General features: G+C 44.5%; 1 protein-coding gene across 7 annotated transcripts in view; it reads right to left on the bottom strand.

Moving 5' to 3' along the window:
• Nucleotides 1–2,011: 2,011 nt before the first annotated feature.
• Nucleotides 2,012–24,504, bottom strand: part of PRDM1 (PR/SET domain 1) — a 102,260-nt gene continuing 79,767 nt past the window's right edge. For all 7 annotated transcript variants that reach the window (XM_049818071.1, XM_049818067.1, XM_049818069.1 and 4 more), the window contains 5 exons: nucleotides 18,418–18,537; nucleotides 14,973–15,225; nucleotides 6,013–7,121; nucleotides 5,577–5,705; nucleotides 2,012–5,161 (listed from right to left, as the gene is read on the bottom strand). In XM_049818071.1, coding sequence (XP_049674028.1) covers nucleotides 4,586–5,161; nucleotides 5,577–5,705; nucleotides 6,013–7,121; nucleotides 14,973–15,225; nucleotides 18,418–18,537 — 2,187 coding nt within the window. In that variant the 3' untranslated portion in view covers nucleotides 2,012–4,585. The remainder of the gene's footprint in view (nucleotides 5,162–5,576; nucleotides 5,706–6,012; nucleotides 7,122–14,972; nucleotides 15,226–18,417; nucleotides 18,538–24,504) is intronic.

Here is a 24,504-nt window from a genome sequence, read left to right as displayed (position 1 = left end):
CTACCCTCACCCCACGCGGAGGATTGAGACCTCCGTCTCAGTGCCAGGGTGGCTACCTCGATGCCATCGGTGAGTTTTTCTTAGGCCACCATGATGGCTTGTGTTTTGCAGATACCTGCCCCGTGACGGGCACATTCCTCGGCCGCACCGCATCCACTCAGCCCTGGCTCACGCAGTAATTAGCCAAGTGTTTCCTGGCTGCCTTTAATTACAGCCGCAACTATTTCCCTCACTCTAACGTAACACCTCTGAATGACAGCAAAGGTTTTGGGCTGCATCCCGCGCGGAGCGCAGTCCCAGCACGTGTTGGGACGCAGCTGTGCACCGGCAGCCGCCGATTTGAACCTGAAGGGCTCATACCCACTCGGTGAGTCACGTTTTTAGTTTTTGACCTCAAGGTCGTAATTGCCCAGGCTGGGAATTAGCGGTGTCTCCCCCAGCCCGCAGCTGAGAGACATGGGGCTTTCTAAACCAGCCAGAAGGGCAGGATCCTCCTTAAATCTGTGTTTGAGTCTATCTCGGCTGTAATTTGCCCCATGGCAACACAGCTCAGCTGACAAAGCCATGGAAGGAGAGTGCACGTCACCTCCCTGGCCACATCACACTCGGTCCCCCAACGTTTTCACACTGACGGCAGCAAGGTGGGCATCGAGCCCACCTGCCCGCAGACAGCCCATGGCTCTGTGCTGGGGGCACACGGCCTTGCAGGGCTGCGTTCAATGGCAGCACCCAAAAGGGCGAGCTTTTCCCCCACCCGCACCGTGCTAACGCTGTTGCCGTTAGCCGACCTGGTGGTGGTGGTGTTGCCATGGCTGAAACCTGCTGTATTTCTGGTCGCAATACACGCCTTCAGCGGCTTCCAACCAGCTCCGGGGCTGCCAGAAACCAACGCAGCAGCTGCCGGGCTCAGCCTCGCGAGGCTGTGATCTATAACGTGCATTGTCTTTTTATGTAATGTGTTTTATTAAACATCTTCTAAAGCTTACAAGTGTCCCCAGGACATAACTCTCCAGTGCAACGTAACGCTTTGCCAAGTAATGAAGTATGATTTATGGTGGTAACGGTTATCCTATGGTTTTTTTAAAAAAATTATTACAGCAATAGCTCTGTCGAATATAGGAATATAACATGCTGCATTTGGCACGTTTATGACAACAGTGCTCTGGTTTTCTTAACTCCACAGTTCAGTGTTGGCAGTATTTCAAATTCTTGAGACAGATGTTTAAATGAATTTTTTAAGAGGACAGTGAAATACTTTTAAAACATCATACGGCGCTGAGTGTCTCAATATGAGCAGGAACATTATTTCTTTAACGTTCAGGTAGGGCAGGGCAGCACATGGCCTCTCTGGTTTAGATCTCACGGTAAATGATGGAAGTAGCAAATGTTGAATTAGCTTTCTGGGGCATCCTGGCCTGTTGTTAACTTTTTAGCTGGGGGGGGGGACGGGACGGGGGACGGGGGACGGACGGACACACTTGACCGTCTCCTGGATTTAGTTCGTATTCGCATCTCCTTTGTGAGCAGTGAAAACGGATCCACATTTGTTTTGAATGCAGTTCCCACCACACTGATACAGGACTAAGTGGTCTCACGCTGACATTTTGAGTGTGTCATTGTGGTCCCAGTGGTTAGGGTTTCAGGCCAGAAATGACAACCATTTGGAAAAATGTAAATGAGAACCCTGGTCACATATCTGTGAGGCAGATAGATAGCATTCAAGTATTTCCAGCGAAACACTGAAAATTCTTGGGTTTAAAAATAAACAAACAAAAAATTCCTTTTTTAAAGCTATTGGCTAAAAGTGACGAGAGCCCTGTAATTAAAAGCCAGGGTATTCGGCGCTGGCATTGCTGTTTGTGACTTTCAGTCATGGAAAATCGGAGCCCACAAAGGCAGAAGTCGGCATTGTTGGAGACATCATCGCCCTCGGCGTAGCGTGTGTTTGCGGCTGGGAAGGGAAGACGCCCCGCAACGAGGATGCGCACGCAGTCAGTGCAGAGAGATTGAAGACAAGGGAAGCATCAGTAAAGCAATGAACACTTATATTTAATTTACATTTGACAATTTGCACATAAATAATGATGTAAACCAATACGTAAACATATGATAGTTTGTTGTTCTAGCAAAGTAAAAAGCCTGTTAACTTTGGTCAGAGTCTTTCTTAAGAGAGACAAAAAAAAACCCCCAAACACTGTTGATTGTTGCTACATTCACATGTAAAACTTCTAAGGGGAGGGGGAAACAGTAAAGAGAAGTAACAATTCTTAAAGCTGATGCATATAAACTCTTGTAAAATTTGTATCAAATACAAGAAAGCACTACAGGCAAATAATAGGAGAAGTGTGTGTCCAGTGACAGAGTAGTGATACTTTGGTTCATCCTACAAGTAAGTACTATATTTATGAACTATTGCTACATTTAAAAGATGTCAGCCTCACAATTTGCAGGAGTGGAAATGTAATGAACTGTAGTCCTTCAAAAGCTCTGTTGAGAGACTTGTATTTCAGGATTGTTTGTTTTTTTAACAGAAGGCATTAAAATGAAATTTGCTGAAAAAAAATCAATGAATCCTGGATTGCTGGAGTTAAGTAAGTGGGCTATTTTAAAATTTCTAAGAATATAACCAGACAAAAAGATATACATGGAGGAAAGGTGTGTAATAATGCTACTTATGTGAGTTGACCGTGCAACGAGACAAGGGCCTTATCCCAACTAACTTCCATCCTGCCCTTCTGTGTTTTGTGAACACACCATGCACGGGTCACATTTGGCTTCAAGTTCTTTCAGTTACATTTTCTGGCTGTTTGTTCACTGACCACCCACCTTCTTCCCCCCAGGACACACTGCTGGGAGAGCAGGGGTCCGATGACCCCCGCCCTGCAAACAGGGTCATTCCCACCAAATTTGCTGAGACGCCACGTGTGGGTGACGTCATTCACATCAGGTGTTTGCAAGTTCAGGCTTTGCCTGGACAGCTGTGCACGCGTACTTGCAAGTGATAAATGCCTTAGTACAACCTTCTGGTTTTGAGGTCATTGGTAATATGCAAAACTGGATAACATCTGATTTTCACACTTAGATGAAAAATAGGTTTTATTACATGGTTTGGCTCACAACTTAAGTGGTATAAATATATATACATATACATATATAGTATAGTGGTATAAATATATCTATAAATATACATGTATTCTTTGCTACACCTCAAACGTCACCATATCATCTTTGGGCTTAGCAAAACAAAAAGATAAAAGGACGTGCATTCTATCTTTCCCTGTGCACATTTTGGTTTCTTCTCTAAAGTAGCAAAGCATTTAGATAAAACAGCATTGTCTGCACCACTGGACACAAGCACTGAGGTAATTGTTGTTCAACAACTTTGCAATGCCCTTTTCTTCTTTAATTAAATTAACCACAAAATGTACAAACACAAATACTGAGAAAAATCTGAGTCGTACAGGAAGGAAGAAAAAAAATGTATGTGCCAGGAAAGGACTTTGTTCCCCACTTCTACCCACACAAAGTGGGAGACGAAAATACAAGTAAAACCGAACCCCCTTCTTCCTCAGGGAATCTGACTGTGGTTTTTTTTTTTTATCCCTGGAAGGCTCTGGCCAAATTAAAAAAAAGAAAAAAAAAGAAAAAAAAGAGAAGAAAGTCATCTGCCAAAAATCTCCTTTTAGGCAGAATATTAAGAATATGTGTGTTTGCTTTTAAATTGCTTTTGGAAATGAAAGAATGTAAGTGAGATTTATTTTGGAAGAGCCACTTCAAGCCGATGCATTCCTTTGGTCATAAAGTTACATGACAATAATGTGTGGGGCTATAGCTGTTTTCTAGAAACCTGTGGTATTGTCCATGGCAGGTAGGGGTTTGCTGTGCCACATCTGTTTCGGGTAGAGCTGCAGGTAAAAGAATCTCTCTCCTCTCCTCAGAGAGGCAGAGGTAGCAGTTTCTTCCCTGCTTGCTGCTACTCTGGGTTTTTTGGGTTATTTTTCCTTTTCAATTCCCAGTGGGGTGATTTGCACATAAAAGTACACAGCATTTTTTTCAAACCAACAGATCTAGGATTCTGTATGTCAAATGTCCAACTTTGGCAATACGAAAAACCACATTTGTTTAAAAGACATCGGTACATAAAACACATTTACTGAAACCCCAATCTTAGGTTCTTAAAACAGATGTGCAGAAAAAATATCTACAAAGAATGGCCATAAAACAAAAAATAAAAACATTTAAAGTAAAAATTACAATGAATTTTCCAGTCATTGTAAACATTTTCCTAATTATTGCTTTTAGAATGATTAATTGCATAATAAATTATGAAGTACTATCATTGAAAAAATAATTATGGATAGATGATTGTCTTTTAGTAACTGGCGAGGCAATGCACAGTCCTTTGCCCCTTTTTATGCCCTGAGAAAAAGTAACTTTGGAGTTCCTTCTTTCAGCTGGAGAGCGTAGGGAAACTACTGTAAGCCAAGATTGCTTTGCAGCATTGAAACTATGTACAAGCAACTGCTACAGGCACCCTGACTTGCCAAGTCATAAATAAAAAAAAAAATCATTTTGCCAAAAAGTCTTAAGGGTCCATTGGTTCAACTGTTTCTTGCTTGACCTTTACAGGTAACAGAGGTAGTGGGTGACCGTGAGGCAACTTCATAATTGACATATCTGACGACTCGTAAAGGTTGCATCCTGAGGAGATAAGTCCATTTCCCAGGTTCCTCTGCAGAGATACTTTCAGATTAGCTCCTTCCATTTCCCTCCTGAGCATGGTCAGTATATCCTTCTCCACGATCGATGTTAAGTCGATATTGTCCTCCACTTCTTCCAACTTGTCGGCATTGTCACTGATGTCAAACTTCTCGATCTCCTCGTTGATTCGATTCAGGTCCTCCATGGAGAGGCCGGAGGCAGGGGCGACGGGGCAGTTGCCCTTCAGGTGGACCTGGAGGCTGCAGAGGTGAATGTAGCTCTTGTGGCAGTGGATGCATTTATGGGGACGTTCCCGGGTGTGGAGACGCTTGTGCAGCTTCAGGTGCACAAATTGGGTGAATTTGGCTGGGCAGAGCTTGCACTGGTAAGGCTTCTCTCCAGAGTGGAGCCGCAGGTGGGTTTTGAGATTGCTGGTGCTGCTGAACCGCTTGTGACAAACCTAATGTGGGGGGTGGCAGAGAAACAGTGAATGAGTGGGAGGGGATTTTATGGTTTAAATCGCAGACGCCTAGGAGGAGATGGCAGGATGAAGCGGCAGCTTTTTTGTGTCTTCACACTTTCTCACAGAGGGAAAAAAATCCCCACCTTTTTTATTTAAATATTGCTGAACAGCAATCTGTATACGGTCGATGGCAAAACTGTACCGGGCAGACGTTGCTCTAGCAGGCTAAAGGCAACCCTGCTGTCTCACAGACGCTGCTGCACCAGGGCTGGAAACGACTGTGATACGGACTCCAGCCCTGAGCAGCCACGGGTTTGTCACACAGCCCTCCCCGCATGCCGTACGGGGAGTGCACGAGCCCTGCCGTCCCTTCAGCCTCCAAGGGAAGTTGTCTCTGTGGTGTGTTACATACCTGACACTCGTGGGGTTTTTCTCCCGTGTGTACCAGATAGTGCTTCTGGAGGTGAGCCAGCTGCGTGAAGCCTTTATTGCAAGTCTGGCATTTAAATGGTCTCTCTCCACTGTGTACTCGGAGGTGCACCTAGGGAGAAACAAAGCAATTAACAATTTGCAGTTTTCAGTACTGTAACAGAAGTTCTTTCAGATGTTTCCTAAAGTTAGCGGAAGACTCCCATTGCCAAAAGACAATGTTATCTAGTTAATTAGGTGGCGTCAGCATTAAAACACTCTCTTTACAACCATGCTTTCTTGCCGGGGGGTGCCATATTAAGCCCAGACTGATAAATAGCCTAAAAGCAAGGGAGGCCTGTCCCTACTTTTCCTAGATAACCTACAGGGAGAAACCAGAGCCTTCCAAGAAGGCTCGTGTCTTATTCTCCACTGCCTACCTTCAGATTGGAGAGCTGGCCAAAGGTCTTGGAGCAAACATTGCATTCATACTTGATCTTCCCGTTCTGCTTCTTCAGTGGGTATGGGAGCGTTTTGTAACCGGTCACATTCCTCTTACTTTTAATGAGATTCATGGCTTCTTCACTGCCAGTGGCAGCCAACACCACTGAGGTAGGTTTAGGTTGCATTATGTGTTCTGAACTGGCTGCTGTACCAGCTGTGGGTGACCCGCTGGTAGGGCTGCATGGCTTGTCCTTCATGCTGGCAGCAGCGCCCGTGATAGAGAAGGCACTGTTAGGTGCTGGTATGAGGAAGTCTCTCGGATGATCAGGCTGCAGCAATCGACGGCCTCCTTCACTGGGCAACGAACTGGGGAGCGTGGTGGGGTTCAACATGTGGTGGGAAAGGCTACCTCCGCTGAGCAGGTTGCCATAAAGAGGATACATCCTTGGGAAGAGATTGAAATTGTTGATGCCATTGATATTGTTCAAAGCGCTCAGGTTATTACAGCTCATATTGAATGGAGGTAACAGGAATTTGGGGTAGTGGGGGTTATAGGATGGTAGAAAGGCAGGTGGGAGGTGGCCAGGGGGTGTATATCCAGGATAAGACCCCAATCCTTCTGAGCTGTACGATCCATTCAAGTAAGAGTAGGGCTCTCTGTGCTCTTGGGAAGTAGGTGCCAGAGGTGAAACCGTGACCCCTGGACTGCTGTGAGGGCTTGAACTTTTTAAACTTTGGTCTGGGCTGCTCCTCCCGGAAGGACTTGGCGTAGTAGAAGTCTGGATGGGCGAGTGAGTAATGTAGCTGGGTCTGTCCATCCCGTATGCTAAGGAAGCTTTCAGATAGTCTTCTGGAATGTGAGGTCGGATCGGGTAGACAACTCGAGGGAAGAAACACCTCTCCGGGCTATAGTTCTTACGTAAATCATCCAAATCTTTTTCTGGAGTAACTGGTGAAATGTTGGTCTGGAAGAAGTCTTTTCCTTTTGGGGGATTGGATTCCATTTTCAGGATTTCTTTCACACTGTGCTCCTTCTTTGGGATGCTTTTCTGATAGAGCTCATCTTTATCAGCACTGTGCTGCTTTGGATTAGCATGGGTTTGTGCTGAAATACAAAGACAAGGTAATGATTATTTAGATATGCCACTAGCATTATCTCTTTTCAAAACACAATCTAACTCCTCCAAGTTTAGTGGGAAGGAAGGGCCACTCTCAGATACGAGCAATTATTTAACTCGCCAAAAAACTAATTTCTGTGTGAAGAAATGCCTGCTGGTATTAAGTGTTAATAAAACGCATTGTTAATTTAAGGGATACCAGCCAGTAAACACAGATCTGGATGATGATTCATTTGCAGAGTGCTAGTCTGCACTTTGCAAACTCCTTTCACCTTCCTTTCCCCTTAAATTTGACTAGCTTTGCTGTTGAATGTCTATTTAAGCAGTATTTCTAATAAATGCAGTAACAAGCGTTTGTTCACAGTATAGGTTTAACAGAAGGACTTTGCAGAACGTAAGCTCCCAGAAATGTTCCTCAGTAAAATAACAAGGCATGACAAATCGGCTTTTGCCAAACCACAGCAGTCACTTCACCAGCCAGTTCAATTACTTACAGTACCAAAAAAACCATGGCTGGCTAGGATGAAAGCCGCCTTCAAAGAGAAGGTATTCTCCATCAGTAAACAGATCATTACTCATTAAATATACTGCTTAGGAACATCTACAACAAAGCAGACTATTTACTGCAGATTTCTGTGGCATTCAGTCTATGCAAAACTCCTCTGCTTACAGCTGTACTTTATAAAAAAAAAAAAAAAAAATGCTGAAGCAAAGCAAAAGAAAGCAAGACTAGTTGGCTCCAGCTTAAGTTGAAATGTACTTTAAAAAAAAAAGGAAAGGAAAAAGAAGTATGTATTTAGAAGGAAATACAAGCTAGCATCCATTCAGCTCAGTTCAGCGCATACACTGTTTATTTGTATTCAAAGACACTATCTTGTTATCTGGACGTAATACAATATAAACCGTATAATGAATGATGTCCCCAATAGAAAAAGAAATCTGCTTTTATCTAATCTCCCAAAGTTAATAGTTATATAATCTTGAAATGATGACTTGCAAGATATTTTATTATAGGGGGAAAAACTACAAGAAGGTTTCATATTTATGGTTAGTTATGTGCAAGGTTTTCCATCAAAAGGTACAAGTCAACGCCGATAGGTAAGTGACTCGAAAGTATTGCAGCCCTTTAGCCAAGTTTCTACTTTTGTGACTGACTGTTCTTACGTCACTAACTGAGGTGAGAAACAGTTACTTCTGATTTTTGGAGGACCAGATGAACCCAGTGAGGAAGATGGGAACAGGCAATGACCACGCCATTTTCAACACGGATTCTTTGCTATGCTATTCACTGCCCTGATGGAATCTATTATTTGGCAACATTACCCTATAAGGCAAAGAAACAGCCATTTATTAAACGTATCCAAGAAAACGGCTTCTTTCAAAGCACGCTCCTCCTCACAGCAACCCCCTTTTACAGTAGCATCCTTTTTCAAATGGCATTAGACTAGTAGCAAGCAAATTTAGTTTGAGATATGCAAGCAGTTTGTGTATTTTCAAGTTGCAATGAAACGCAATTGAACGCAGTTATGTTCAATTAAAATACTTATGATAAAACATAGGGTGTGATGCACAGCAAGCACGTACACATGTAAGTGCACAGATAGCTTCGCAATTACTTCTCTCAATGTTAAAAGTTTAATGCAGAGCTGTTTCAAAAATAAATTAGTAGCGTGTCATGTTGTCTGGCATTAAAAAGCATCTACTTTCTTTGGTCATTTTGTCTGTACTCGTGGACTGGTAACTCATTTTCTAAATGTCCACCCAGATTTTGGGGTATAACATAGCCTACTAGGTTCATGAAGCTCCACAATGGCACTGTGGAGAATATTATCTACATCTTCTTATCAGCTGCCTGTCACCACACCAGCATCTCAGAGCAAACATTCCTGGTGACACTATCAGCATCGGGAAGTATCGAGACCGGGAAGTACTGAAAGCTGGGGGGAGGAACCTGGACTTGTGAAGCCTCGCAGCAGAAAAAATAAATAAATACCACCTTATCAGCCCCATATCAGTTTCTCAGCGGGGTCGGTCGAGCAGGAAGTTCAAATTGACACTTTTCTCTTTTAAAGAAAAAAAATCCGGGGGGGGGGAGGGGAAGAGGAAGGAGAAGTGCTGGCGCTGCTGGAAAAGCAATAGAAAAAACCAGGGCCACTTCAGCTGGAGGAACAGCTCCTACTGTCACAAGGTTAAACATCAGGGTGGGGGCGTACGTGCCTTATGTGCCAGAGCAAGCCCTTGAGTGACGGAAAGGAAGCTCACACCGAGGACGTAACTTTTTTTGTGCAACAGGCCCATATCCCCACTTGACAGACTAAAGATAATTGCTCTTTCCTCCCCTTCAAAGTTTTCCCAGTAAAGCCTTCCCTCCTACTAATTTCCATGTGTAGACAGAAGTTGCAATATTTAAAGATTATTTTTCAAGTCCAACTGTGACAGCTCTCTTTAGTTTGCAAGCTATCTTTGGTCCATAAATCCCTTCTTGGCTTTTTCCCCTATTACCTGAGCACAAGGGACACTTGGGAACACCAGAGAGATCAAAACATAAACAAGTGTGTCAGCACTGTGTAAAATAAGAGAAGGTAATGTCGGGGGCCAAGAAGAGGTTCTTATGTTTTATACTGAACATGGATTTAAACCAGGGCTGAAACTGATTGCGAGGTTTACAGCGTTTCTTGTTGCTCTTGAAGGAGCCATACTTCAAAGTTAGAGAGATATATTTCTTATAAATGAATTTTTTTTTAAACTTGTGATTTTAGATTTAAGTTCTTACCTATCACAATGTCTCCCTCTTGATCTTGAAATGCGTTTCTCCCTCCCACCCCCATATACATATATATATATATACACTAAATATAGGCACATACTCTTCCAAGATCTGTCTAGTTTCTGTGGTCAGAGACACACACAGAAAAGAGGTTCATGACAAAACAAGAACACTGCAGCTGCATTTGTAAGTTACTGATCTGAGGGGAGGGGGAGGAATAAGAAAGAAAAAAACCCAGACGTGCCTCTTTAGGAGACTGATCCACTTTTAACCAAGGTCAACAGATTATTTGCTCAGATCTGAGATTAGTGAGTGTGTGCAAGAGGAAAATGGACAAAACTCTGTTACTTTTAAGTATTAATAAAACTTGAGTGGAGGGGCTGCCTGAAGTCACTCCAATGTGGGTGTTCCAGCTACAGACTGCTGCATAGCCGTAGGCTTTGCTCTCATTTCTTGTGCTCCAAGCTGTAGCCTGAGAAAGACTTCATAAAAACAATGATTTGGTTTTTCTAAAAACTTGAAAAACGGTTGTAGGCAGACAGTAATTTCAATAGTAATTTCAGGAGTGACATGGTACTGAACACTTCGAGTGGTGGAGCTTAATTATGCCGATTCACATTTTCGATCTAAATTAAGCACCTCTTTTGCTAGTAGAAAGAGAACCTCGAAGTTGTGAAGCAGGCAAAACAAAGAATGTTTCCACTCAAAATGAGAACGGAGACCAACATTTAGAAGTATATAATTTGATCATCTGTTTTCTAAATGTGTCCAAGGCAAGGTGACATGCCTTTGAAAACATTTTGCTCAGAGAAGGTCTTTAAGGGAGCCTTCAAATAATCCTCAATATTAAGTCAACTTTATCCCCCAAATTCTGGTTTTGTGAAGACAACCTTTCATATAATTTCAAAACTATTTTCCTGAACCCTTTTGAAGATTCCAGGAGGCATTTTTTTTAAGCAAGTGCAGATGTTTCCTCTCAACCCAAACAGAAAAGCTTCAAAACCTGAAAGTGAAACTGCCCATAAACAAAAGGGAAAGCGAGCAGCAGGGCTTAGCTAATGGCCAGCGTTGTCAGGGCCAGCAGGAAGAAGAAAAGAATCAATCACATTTAAGAAACAAGCATTAAGAAGTTAATCTTCACAGAATCCGTAAGATTTTAAATAATACCGCGTTAAACCTGTTAATGAAACAAAAGGATTGCCAAATGTTTTTATAAATATGCAAATTGTCTTCCCCCAACTCAGACTTTTTTTCTGAAGCTTGACCAAAAGAAGCTGTCACCTGCCCATACTTGACTGAGGAGACAAACACGACATGAGCAGCAGGAAGTTGCATCATATGATTGCAATACATGAACATTATTATCAAGTAGTCATGTCCTGAGTCAATGCAATTGTTTGGGGTTCTTGTTTTTTGGTTTTTTTGGTTTTGGTGGTTTTGTTTTTTTTTTCAAACTGTTACCCTCTCCACCCTCCATCCCAAAAATCCTCCTGCGATGAGGTAGGAATGAAATGTTAAATGATGTGGGACCCCCAAAGCAAATTCCCTCAGTCTGTTCACTAGTCAAAAAAAAAACCAAACCACCACAGACTAACCGACAATCTGAGGGCCCAGTTGAATGAGGGTAAGCACATTTAACAAATTACTGAAAATTGATTTTTTTTTGGCCAGCAGAATATAGAAATCTTGTGCCATCGCACTTAAAACTATTTCCTGGACAACAGCACGATCTGAAGTTGACGTATCTCGAATCTCAACAGAAAACAACATCAATGGCCTCAAAACAGGCAGAAAGGAAAACGGGATCGTTTGAAAAAAAGAGTGAGTTTCCACCACTGGGATAACGCAGTCTTGCGTCTACCACTGTTGTGCAATTCCTTGCAGGCACTTCAACATCCACTCAAAATTACGTAGCTCCACTCAGAGCTAATCATGGCCGTGAACGTAGGTGTGTGCTTCAGCGTCTCAAGGACTGGGTCAAAGGCCCCAATTCAAGAAAACACAGAGGACAGGGTTAAACCCATAACTAAGTACACGCCTAATTGCTGTCTTGAATCTGGATGCTTTCCTTCTATGGCACAAATGAACTAACGCTAGAGAAGTTACCTTTAATTTGAAAGTTTGCTGTTACAGAGGCAAGTAGATGTTATATGTGGATGTGTAAATATATTTATGCTCTAAAGTGGTAGTTCTCTCATTTTTGAGGTCACTAATTATGGGAAATAAAGCCAGAGAAATTCTCTGATACATTTTTCCTGGAGGCCCATCCTGCTCGGGTGCTTAAAGAGGAACTGATGTGCTGAACTCCGAAGACCATGATCCCCAAACCCCTAAGGCACCTAAAGCAGTTGCCTATATTTTAAGTTGGCAAGACTGGAAGCTTTCCTTAGGTGTGTGTCCCAGGTGGCCTCTCCTGTGCTGGGCTGGGCAGCCAGCCAAGACACAGCTCTTCCAAAGCCTCCTGCGGGCACCAGCATGCTTTGCACACCCAAGACGCAGTGGAGGGAGGGAACTGGGCACAACACACCATGGCCATGGGCTGGCACTGCTGCTGCACCACACTCGCACCAACATGTGTCCCAGCAGGAGGAGCCCTGACTTCAGCCTGTGGTGGGACCTGGACCCCAACTTTCCCTCCCTCTTCCTCAAAGGGTGACAAAACCAGCAGCCAGGAACTGGGAGAAGCAGCAATGCTTGCCTGCTCCTCTGAGGGAAGCCATGCCACTTTTAACACCAAATTATTAGTGATCCTTTTGGCCAGAGATGGCTTTCCTGACTTTCTAGGAGGTGTAGGAGGTGACCAGTGGGGGGTCTCCCCAAGCAAGATTGTGTTAAGATGTTCTGATGGGGCAAAGCCCCACATCTGCAGCAGGTGCAGGATAGTAGCAATTTGGGGACATGCCTTCTGCACTTTATTCGTAGACGAACGCAGTGCAAGGGCACCTTGGCCAGGCTTGCAATAGAGAGAGGTTGGCAAGGCAGCAGGATGCTCGCTAATTTTAGATTTTACTAGAAGTGGCCTGGGAGGAAGGGGAAGAAGAAAACTGAACGGTGCTGACATTCACTTTCAACTCATCTGGTTCCAGTACTAACGCTGGAAAAACCATCCCTGCTTGCACTGTTACTACAGGACCTTCAGCAAATAAGCATCTTTGGGAGACCTCTGGATTTTTTTCCGTACTTTTCAAAAAAGGGCACTGAAACATTAGAAAACCTCAATCCTTATGGTACCTGTAGGTTTCTGGCCCAACTGCAAGCTTTAAGCCTGAATGTGTGTGTTTGTCACAAAGATAAGGGGAAAAAAAGAAAAAAGTGAGAACATTTTCTCATTTTTCTGAACTGCTGTTTTCTTTAGGTGGAGGGGGCTAACATAAAATTTCTAAATGGTTTAAACAGAATTATCTTTACAAAGAAGAAAGGATATTTCAATCTCAGCATCCGGAAAGATTGCTCTTTCAAATGTTAAGGCTGAACTACACAATTGTTGCTCAAGATCCCATCTCTCTAAATTCATACATTGATCCTACTTTTACTAAAATGGATTATTCTGTACATGTCCAGAGACCCCTAGTTTTAACCTGAGTAACCAGGTAATTAGTTGACACGTTACAAGTACATTCCTCACTACTTCTGCAAGGCAACCTGAGATGCCTGCAGATGCAGGAAACTGAGGCTACGTTTGTGTATGCTCCTAGCTAGTGGCCAAATGTGTTCTGGCTGGATCTTTGCAAACTCCTCATCCACAGGAACCCTTAATGCTATTGTCTCATCCTACCTGCAGGTTCAACTGCAAAGCCAACAGTTCATCATATCAGGAAATAAAACTGCACAGTGAGTGCTGAAATGACATATGTGCAAAGATGACAGAATCAGTGAGATATTTTTTTAAGAGGGAATATAGCAGCATAGGATATCCCCTCCCTCTCCTCCCTCTGCCATTAACAGAAAGCAAATTTTCTTCTATAATTTGTAGGGAAAGACCAAAAACTGGTGAAAGGATGACATCCATGGAGGACAGATATACTTTTGATTAATCTGAATGTGTGACATCATTTTCATGATTCGGGGTTACATTTTAGCTCTAATGATCCCCGAAGTAACACTGATATTTTATAATCCATTATTTGTTGCCAAATAACAGCAAATAGTCCTTTTCATAAAAAAACCTGCTTGCATTTTTTCCTTCACATTTCAGTGTAGGTGCTGGCAGAAGGACAAAAGAATGCTCTGCTCTATCTCAGAGCAGCTAGCAGGAGGGGAGACAGCCTAAGAGTCGAATCAGAAGTCAGCAAGAATCTCTCCCTCTCTTCAAGGGGCCCTGAGTGAGGTGCTAGGCAGTGATTAAACTATGAGTAAAGCGCTGAGGCTGGAAATGGTCAGAAACCACAGAGGAGCGCAGAGATAAACTCCTGGAAATACCTCTTTCCCCTGCTACCAGTGCTATTATTTTTGAACAGAAAACGAAAGTTGCGATATACAGCCAAGAAACGGGGACAAAATACACTGAGCTTAAAAAACAAGTAACCAGATGAGAAGACCACAGGAGGTTTGCTCCCATAAGATAAGTAAGCGTAGATGCAAGGCTCAAAGAGCATTATGTAGTCAACATATATTTTGTCAGACACCTAGACAGTCATGGCACATGGCTACTTCCTTGTACAGTGAGGACAGCCCTTTGGGGGCATGACTGGACAGCCTTTAGTTATATGCTATCAAAGCAGACTTTTGCTCAACACGCTACAACATCTGGACTTGGAAAGCCTGAGAGTGAACCGACATCTATGGCTCTGAAGGCATAGGATAGATTCAGGTTGTCTGTCCAGAATTTCATCAGATAAGACTCAGATTGTAAACCACTAACTGTTCAGATTTTTTATAATCTGTTTACATTTGAACGGGCACAGGGAACTCGTTCTGTTGTGTTGGGTTTTTTAATTCCCCTTTTCCACTCCGAGCTACCTACTGTGACACAACAAGATGATGCAGCTGTGTAATTATACAACTTATTATTAGATCATATAGGCAGAAGAAACATTGCTAGCATTCCTTGTTTATACTGTAATCCACTTACTGAGGTTCATCATTGTCAGCTCTCTGGAGGATGGATAGTGCAGCCTCTCTGCAAAGTCTCGGCAATACCACACAAGCAGCTCTTGGTTGGCAGGGATAGGCTTGATGGTGTAGAAGTAGATGTTCATTCCATTCTGACAAGCAGCCAAGTTCTGTTCCTGAACAGAGTAGCCAGGGTTTACATAACGCATCCAGTTGCTCTTGTCCTCGTTAAATCCATCAATGAAGTGGTGAAGCTCACCACTTGAATAGATCTGGAATAGAGAGGAAGTGCTTATGAATATATATATATATGCACAATACACCCATATATATGCACAATACACCCACAGAGTCCAGAGGAGAAAAATGATAAGCTTTTTTTTTTTTTTTTTTTTTAAACAAGCAGATATTACTGAAGTAAGAATCCAAGCTGGGTTCCCCCCTTTCCAACTATGATATCCTCTGTGTTAAGAAAAGACATGCTTATTCAAAGGTAAGTCCACAGTCACCTTTTCCATTTCTGCTTACTGTGTCTCTGCTAGTATGGACAAACCAGACCCAAAATCTGAAATGCAGAGTACTCTACTTGCATGAACAGTCTACCTTAGAGTCCTTTTCCTGGTGCTATGATCAAGAAGTGGGTGATGCTAATGACTGCAGGTCTGAGTGCATGCTTGCCTTAATGCTTTGAGTCACCTGTGTATAAGACTGACTGGCTGTGCTACGTCAGTCTTTCTCGACTTTTTCTATGGCCTCTGTACTTGCAGTTTCCTACCACCTCCACCCAAAGGTTTAAACTATGCAAACATCCTCCACCTCCCCAGAGTCCTAAAGCAACACTTGCTCATAGTTGGACTGTAACCCTTTTGTAGAAAGGCTGGGTGAGGCAAAGATGAACTTCACCTGCCATAACTTAACGAAGACCTGGAGAGGGGCCAGCTGATGAGAAGTCACTTTTCCTATTGAGGGACATGTTCTGGCTTGCCCACAGAGGGGAAAGAAAGCATGAATCTGAAAACTGCTCAGCGGCTTGGGGGGAAAGAAGTCCCAATCACTGACAGAAGCTACTGTTTCTTAAAGTGGTGAATAAGAGAATTATTTAAAAAAAAAAAAAAAAAAATTAAAAAAATCAAGAAAAATCCAGGAGACACATTTCTTAAAGACACATCCCTTACTCTCAGGGGGAACTAGCTCCATGCTGGATAAAATGGGGTTCCTGGGTTTTGCAGAACAGATGACCAGCCAAAAGCCAGACCTTGAAGCAGGAGCAGCTTGCACCAGTGACGCACCTCGCTGAGCAGGAAATGCCTTTTCGAAGGGGAGACCGAGCTTATCTCAGGGGGAAAACACTCCACTGCCTTTGTGTTCACGCCACTGTCATTCCCACCTACCTGGCCGGGCAGCGCGTCCTGCGAGCGCCTGCCGGCCGGCTGGAACCTCTCCTCTTCTCCCAGAAAGAGCCGCCAGCGGAGGGGCGAGACAGCCTGGCCCTTTAACGCGGGCCGTAAACACCAGAATCACTTTCTTTAAGAGTAACTTCCTGTAAACTGAGAAGGGGGAAATACATGTGGCCTCATCAAAGCAGCTTGCGAGAGATTTTGCGGTGTGTTTGTTATGAGAAAATGGAAGGGAGCCGGGCGAGTTGTGCTGCATCAATAGGAGCCTTTGGGTTTCTCTGCTCACCCCGGCTCGCAAACTTCCAGGAATGCGGGGCTCCGGCCCTCGACCCCTGCCACTGCTTCCCAAACTGGCCCTCCACCACTCCCATGGCAGGGCCACGGATGCTGCAGGTCACCATGCTCCGGGTCCAGGGTGAAGGCGCCCCACGGGGCTCCCACCTCTTCTGGGGAAGGCGAGACCAGATGTGCTGAGTCACGGCACGGTTCCCAGAAATGACGTTGGCCCCGGGCGGCCCTACTCCCCTCGTGCGGGCAAGGAGCAGGCAGCATCCCCCTGCGCGCATAGCAGATGTTCCCGCTCCTGCCAGCAAGCCCAGGATGCCTTTAATAACATGTGGGAAGTTATCTGCCACAATTTCCTTCGCATATGCAAGCCTGTGTCAGACCCCTAGGAAGGAATTCATTTTTGGTGCAGCAGCCTGTCTTGAATGAATCAAGAGATTATAACAGGGAATTTAACGATGCTTAGATGGCTCCTAGGATATTATTTCTGAGGATCCCTCCACATTAAGGCTTAAAATCACATCACAAGAATGATGTCATCTTTCTCGCTGCAATATACAAACAAAGTCCTGCAAGATGGTTAGCAGCCCCTCTTCCCAACGTTTGCTGTCTTATTAACAACTGGCAGGGCTAAGGGTGGTGTACCAGTCTCTTCCTCTGCTGGACACAAGCTCCTGAAAAACTCAGCTAGAAGAAACATTTTGTAGCTTTGTGAATGGGAAAACAGTTGCCTGCTTTGTAAAAATGCTCATGCAAAATAACTGCCTGTGCAATGCTGTATTACATCGCATGAAGACAATCTGAGAAAACCAAAATGATGCCATTAGGTAGGAAGAAAGGGGTGTGGGTTCGGAACGCTAGTGCTTGCCCTGGGTTTCACCTGGATATGAGGTCGGGATATTGCTAAGGCAGGCAGGCACCTGGGCACAGAGGCTTGGATATACTCCCAAATCCACTGATTTAGACACAACCTAAATGGCTAGAAGGCAGCAAAACAAATCCATGGAAGGAAATGGGGCTGAAGGAATGTTCTCTAACCATTAATAATGGGTCTGCAAAGAAAACTGAGGATTATTTCAATTGATAAACTGGAAGCACAGACTTCCTAAGCCAAAACAAATTGGCTGGTGCTCCCTTCCAGCTTATAGTACGGAGTACAAATTAGGCATCGCCTCTAGTGTTTGTCTGCCATTAATGGATTTTTCCCTTCACTAAGATCCGTGGGCTGCTCTTTTAGCACTTTCTGAAGTGGACTAGAAAAGCTTATGACTTGAATGACATATGCTGAAGACCACCACCACTGTGTTATAGCAGTTCTATTCAAAACCCAGGAAAAATGTCACAAAATGTATCATAATTCCAGAGTAAAAGATTATGCAGTACTTTCACAGCTTCTTCATAGCTGGAAAAATCAAGGATATGTGACATTTGCGTAAATAAGAATGACTTTCCACTGTGAAGAAATGCAAAACAACCTGCCCCTACAGCAAGCAGCAGAACTATTTCTTTACACAGTCAAGCACTGATCCATTTCGGAAGACAAGAGCTGGGAAGGGCTGTGCATCTCCCCCGCTCTCTCCACCCACACAGTCCCTACATCCAAGACAGCCAGGCTTCTGCTCAGCTTAGTTCATCCCACTGGCTCTGTTCATGCCTGGCAACATACAGAAATTGCCCCCTGCATTCACACAGGTCTGAAGCAGGAAGTGACCCAGCTTCTCAGCCGTACTCATTTAGCAATCTGCTTACTGCAACAACATGGTGCTGTTTTTTCCTGCTTACCCGCCAAAAGTATTTTCTGTTTGCATTCTTGGGAACCGTATCGCTGGTATAGATCTCTCCTACCAGGGGTCCAAAGCGCGTTCCTTTTGGGATGTACTCTTTGCTTATAACTCCAGTGACCTACAAGAAGAGCAGCACAGGATCAGTCCATCACCAACAGAAATCAAGAAGTCTTCCTTCCTCTCCCTTGTCCCCCAAACTTAACAAGGTAAAGCAACTGATGCAAGAAATTTGTAGTGACAGCTCAGCAAAACAGAAATAAATTAATAACCGTGCTGGATACGATACAACCAACTTTGCTAGATACTAGCATCTTACTGAGACATATGGAAGCCAAAGAAGAACACCACCTGAAAAATGGGTTTTGTGGAAATATATTTACATGAAGGAACAGCAAGCGAAATGTACAGAGACTGTCAAATATCTTCAGAAGTTCTTTCTCCTATCAAAGGCAACCCCCAAAAGTCTAGTTCCAGCAAACAAAAATATTCAATAGCTATCAATCACTTCACTGCTACAGAGCTTGCTTTTCTACTAAGTTAGGAACTGGAATGACAGCTCCTCCAGATCAAAATGAAACCTTCCCCCCCACCCCCACCCACCCCCACCTTCTTCGCTCTATACCCATCCTGATAGCTAAAATGACAACAACAAAAAAAAAGACAATCTACAATTCTCTCACCAGCACACAGTGGCATACAAAACAGAATATGAAATGGCTTTGGGACATGTACTCACAGATCACCCTCTTTTATAAAAAGGAGGCAACAGTTCCGGTAACATATGTCAAGTGGGTTTGGTCAAAAAGGCGTAAGGGTTTTGATGAAAATGCTCCACTATGCTAGGTCTAAAAAATGTACTCTAGTTGTTCAGCTTCCTTCTTGACAGTAATTATACCAAAAAAAGTCACTGACCACAAATCAGGAAGCAATTCATCATTATTCAGAAGAACGTGCCTTGGAGTAACCCTTTGCAAAACACTGCTGAGTTATTGGTTTTGTCTCTCTCTGTTCCTCACCAATCTTCTTAAATTTAATGTATCCAAACAATGTTAGAAAACCAACAATTTTGTAAAACAAAACCCCCAAGCTTTTGCAAGATTGATCCTGCTGCTCAGATAGTGGGAAAAAAAGAAGGTAAAAAACCCCATTAATTTTATATTATAACCAAATTTTCATGGCAAAATGTATTAATTGTATCCCCTTCATACATCCTGCCACTTGTCTTTTTGCTCACCAGGACTTCAGAACAATACAGGAACAGCAGAAGTGGTTGACAACACTGAGAGTTGGGATTACTGCTGTCTGTATCCTGCAAGGAATCAATGTTCGTACCAAAGCATATTAGCACTCATCAGACCCTGCAGATAGCTCACTTCAGTGAGCATTTCTTTGTAACAGTCCTTCACAGCAAAGGATGGTAAAAACCTGGACTGTGGACAGCACTTAAAACTACCTAAGCCTTGTAACTTTCTCATGCTACATTTTCTTCTGTTTTATCACCCATGGTGTGAGAGAGGGAGACAGACAGACAAATACTTGCTTGTGTATTGGTCAAGATTAAAAATCCCAGCAAACAACCAACACCTAGCATAATTTCATGTTAAATGTCAAAATAAAGGGGACAAATAACAGCCACAGAATCAAGCAGGTAATCCACCCGGAAACAGATTGCTGGGTGTATGTGGTGGGTGTTTGCGCTCATCTGTGTTTCAACATGTGTTTCAGCACACTACAAAAAAAATTAAACATCAACAGTAGAGGTAGTTAAATGCTCCATTGATCTGTGCATCTGGACTGAAGAGAGAGAAAAGGGACTTCCAGAAATTTTCCTACACCTACCACAAGCTGAAACAAGCTCAGTGGCTCAGTTTTATTTTTGTCTTGCTTGTACATTTCTCATAGAGAGCTGAAAAAGGCAGATGTTCTTCTCATCTTCCCCATATATCTTCATTTACATCCATCTGCCCTCTCATGAAAAGTTCACAACCAAGCTACAGCACACCCTACCAGTTTTACTGCATGATAGCTTGAGTTTTTTCACGGTTTTAAAATATTTTGGCCTTAATTAAAATGACTTTAATGAAATTCTCCGAATCTCTAGAAATCACTCCTCGAACTAGTCAACTTGAAACACTCACTCAAGTGGTGTCTGACACAGCAGATACTTTTTGATATCTACCTTACATGCAGTGTTTGCTTCTCCCCTGGCACAGCTGAACATGAAGACGATTTCTCACCCTGCACCCATCAGAAGGTTATTTCGGCAGAGGATGTTTTGCACATCCGTGTGTGCCCACTGAAGTTTTGCTACACCAGACTAAAGCTGTCCAGACGACTTTTAACCGAGGGTGGCCTTCTGGTCAGCAATTCCTGGCCTCCGTTGTGCCCCCACGAGCTCAGCTGCTGTGGTTCAGGAGGGGTACCCCCCACGAGAGGGGTTCCAGCAGTGCCAGGACAGGCTGGCTCCAGGCTGTCCGCAGCCCCCCCCCCCCCCTCCCCGCTGCAGCCAAAAGGGGCTCCTGCCCTGCCGTAGCTTACTTAAGTGGGGGGCAGCTTAACAAGAGGCCACGAAGCACAGAGCTGCGGAGGGCTTGTAGGTGAAAGAGCGAAGGAACTCCACATCCAGAGCTGAGGGGAAGCCGTCTCCAGGCTGCCGAAAAGCTGTGGCAGAGAGGCATTTCAGACTTGTGTCCACCAGGTGTCCTTCAGCACGCTGCTGCATCTCGGCGATGAGACCTTCCGAAACAGCCTCGTGGCAGGGAACCACAGCGGAGCATGACCTGAGCTCGCCCCCCACAAATAAAAGCCTAACTGCCCTTGCGCAGCCTTCGGGGTCTGAAGCATGCCGTAAGGGAGCAACGTGCTATTTTCAGAACAATTTCCTCTCTACAGACACTTACCCCCTCTCCCTTCAAAGCTCCAACTTTAAACGCTCCTGCAAGCCGGCTGCTACCACATTTCTCCTTTCAGTAAAAGAGCATTTCCAGCACGAAGTCCAACGTTAGCCTGAAGCCGCGAGGAGGGTTCTCGGCCCTGCGGGCAAGATGTGCGGCTCCTGCCGAGGCCGGGCTGAGCTAACCCGCTCTCCCCTCGGTCGGAGCGGGACAGGACGGGACGGGACGGGACGGGACGCGCCGAGAGGAGCCGGCCGGCGAGCGGGGGCCAGCCGCAACCTGGCGGCGCTGCAGCGGCGGCGCCCAGCCGGGCTGGCGGGGAGAGCCCGGCCGCCCGCGGGCTGGCACGGCGCGGGGAGCCCGGGGCCGGGCCCGGGCCCGGGAGCAGCCCGGGACGACGGCGGCGGCGGCTGCCCTGGAACTGACCAGGGTCCTAATGCGGCGCCGGGGGCCGGCGGCGGCCAGGAGCTGGGCGGCGGGCACGGGCACGCCCGGAGCCCGCCAGGCCTGGTCGGCAGTCCGGGTGGCAGAGCGCATCCCGCCCTGCCCGCGGCCCCCGGACAGGAGACGGAGGGGCTCGGCTTCCAAACCTGGTATTCCAAGGCGCTTTCAAAGAAAGACCGACGCGCTTGCACCTTTGTGTGGGGAGGGAGGGGGCACTGGAGGTAAACAATGACCCTGGCTAATTCTGCAAGGGGAGGGTATTCTGCAATGGGACCTCCAAACTGCTTTAAAAATAATAATAATTAAAAAAAAAATAAATCCACCAGACTCTTACTGGCTTCAATGACATAACAGGAGTCTCCAAACGCAAACAGGGAAGGCCATCATGTGTCCTGGAATAACACTGATTTTTTTTTTTATATTTTTTTTTTAACTACTAGTTCTACAGTTACACAAGCCCCCATAAATTTTACCCCTTCATTCAGTGACCAGTTTTCTAAAAGAGATGCCATGAAATAAAATGCTTTCTGACCACTTCCTCGGTGATCGCATATAAAAGAAATAAAATAAAAGGAGCAGGGAAGAGCAAGTGTCTGAGGTCAGTGAGACACACTTCGTAACAGCTCAATATCACTGCTTGATTCAGGGCCTGTCTCTAAGAAACTGCCTTATCAGAGAAATGCAACAAGTAATGGCTTTCCTGAGGTACATTTCTCTCTGTCAAGCCCACAGACCAAGGTGAGGCACTAGTCATGTTCAAGACAGCAGAATAACTGGCACTTTGTATCAAGAAGGGCTGCTCGGGCTTTAAGGACTAAGACCAAGGGAAAAATTATTGAAAAATATGTTTTTAAACATCTGCATGAAAAAGATTATTCACATATGGCCTTCTAGAGCATGATTTTGGCACTACATTTCACCATTTTTGTCAATTGCTAAACCTGGAAGAAAGGATAAATAATTCACGCATAGAAATAAATAAATGACTTCATGTAAATCTAGCAGCCTAAAATGTTACGAGCAGTAGTAATTCATTTTTTAAAATGCTGACACATACTGTGAACTCATAATGAAAAATGTGTCCTTCAGAAAAATCCCCGATCAAGATCCAAGAATAAACAAGAGTATGACGTGTCATGGACTCCCTTGCAAATTCAATAAACCTTTAAAGAGGAGCTACTCACTTCACAAAGCATGCAAGGAAAAGAAACACAAAAAACCAACTCTCCCCAAACAACAGCGGTTGTACTTCCTCCCTCCTAAGCAGGCACGCAGTACTTTTCCTACTCCAAGTGGAGATATAAGACTAATCATGACAGCACTAGGATTTAATGATCTAATCATGACAGTATTAGCATTTCACAAGCGATGTATTATGTATGTTTTTGTCAATAAACTGACTCAGCATTTAAAACTCTCAACCAGATGAAGCCACAGCTCTCCCCAAAGTTAACAATGAAGACAGCTCACATCTGAAACCCACTGGCAAACACGCATGCATGCATCCCCCGAAGTCTTACCTCATCCTTTCGCAAGTGAAAAAAACCCACCCTATCGAGCTGTCAGGACTCCAGTGGTTTTCCATGAGGTTCAAACCAGAATCAGACTCCCTCGCTGACCCCACAAACACTGATGTGCAAGAGCAACACACACGCGGTCCTGACCCCAATGAACAAAATCAAACTTGGAAGGCAGACAGAAAAAAATGTTTCATGTCAGAAGTTGCTAGAATGCAAGCGGATTATGCCATTTACAACTATCTCACCCTGCAGACAAGCAGCAAAGGAGTGACCTGTCCGTACATTCACAGGACTGTAGCTTTCACAGAACATGGGGAAAAAAAGGAACAGATCGGCCCTTTCTTTCAGAGCTACCTTCGAAATACTCAGGGTTCGAAAGTTCCTATTGCTCCTTACGGTAGGTGCTATTCAGTGCAAATAAAAGACCGGGGGAACTTTGGAGAACAAAAGGAGGATGTCCTATATTCAGACTCCCACTAGCAGGGAGCTGCACGGGTCACATTTTACAAGGAAGAACCAGGAATCTTTCAACAACTTCACTCTCCCCACACCTCTTACACAGAGATGGCAGCAATCCTCCTATCCTGATTCACTGACCTGAGCTATAGCGTAAGGAAATTACACCTCGCTGTTTCCAAACACAGCGCTGGGAATTCTGAAAGCTCTTTGGACGTCTCCTACCACGGCAGCAGGACTAAACAGGGGCAGAGAGAGCAAGCAGCCTGAGCAGCCCATCAGTCACCAGCCGGCTGCTGAGGATCTGCCCGAGCTGTTGCGCTCTAAGTTCATCCTTCAACCAAGAAATCCTCCTGTATCACACAGTGGAGTCGCAGCTTTACCTCCCCCCTCCCGCCAAAGTAAGACCTACCTAACAATGCAATAACACAAAGCAAGGTTTCACACTTTTTTTTCTGGAGTGTGTCCTTTCTCTGCCAAAGTTCTGCAGGGCAGGGCAGGGCATATGGGAAGAGAAGAGTGATTTTAAGGAGAATTTTGCTTTAACCTCTTACCAAACCTACTAGGCACTGTATTAGGCACTGCCAAGTTAAATTCCACGGTGCCAATACCCTCCAGCTGGGGGTCCAGCCCCATTTCTGTATGCAGGATTAAACAAGTACCTACTTTGGAAGGAAATATTTGATAGGCACAGATGAGTGTACCTCTTCTTTTCAGCTCTGTGGTCAGTATGTTTAGCCAAAGTAGAAGCACAGGTAATAGCTGCTATAC

Source organism: Accipiter gentilis, chromosome 15 (genome assembly GCF_929443795.1).
Source record: "Accipiter gentilis chromosome 15, bAccGen1.1, whole genome shotgun sequence".
In the NCBI taxonomy this organism is placed as follows: Eukaryota; Metazoa; Chordata; class Aves; order Accipitriformes; family Accipitridae; genus Astur; species Astur gentilis.
This window is presented reverse-complemented; position numbering and strand designations above follow the sequence as displayed.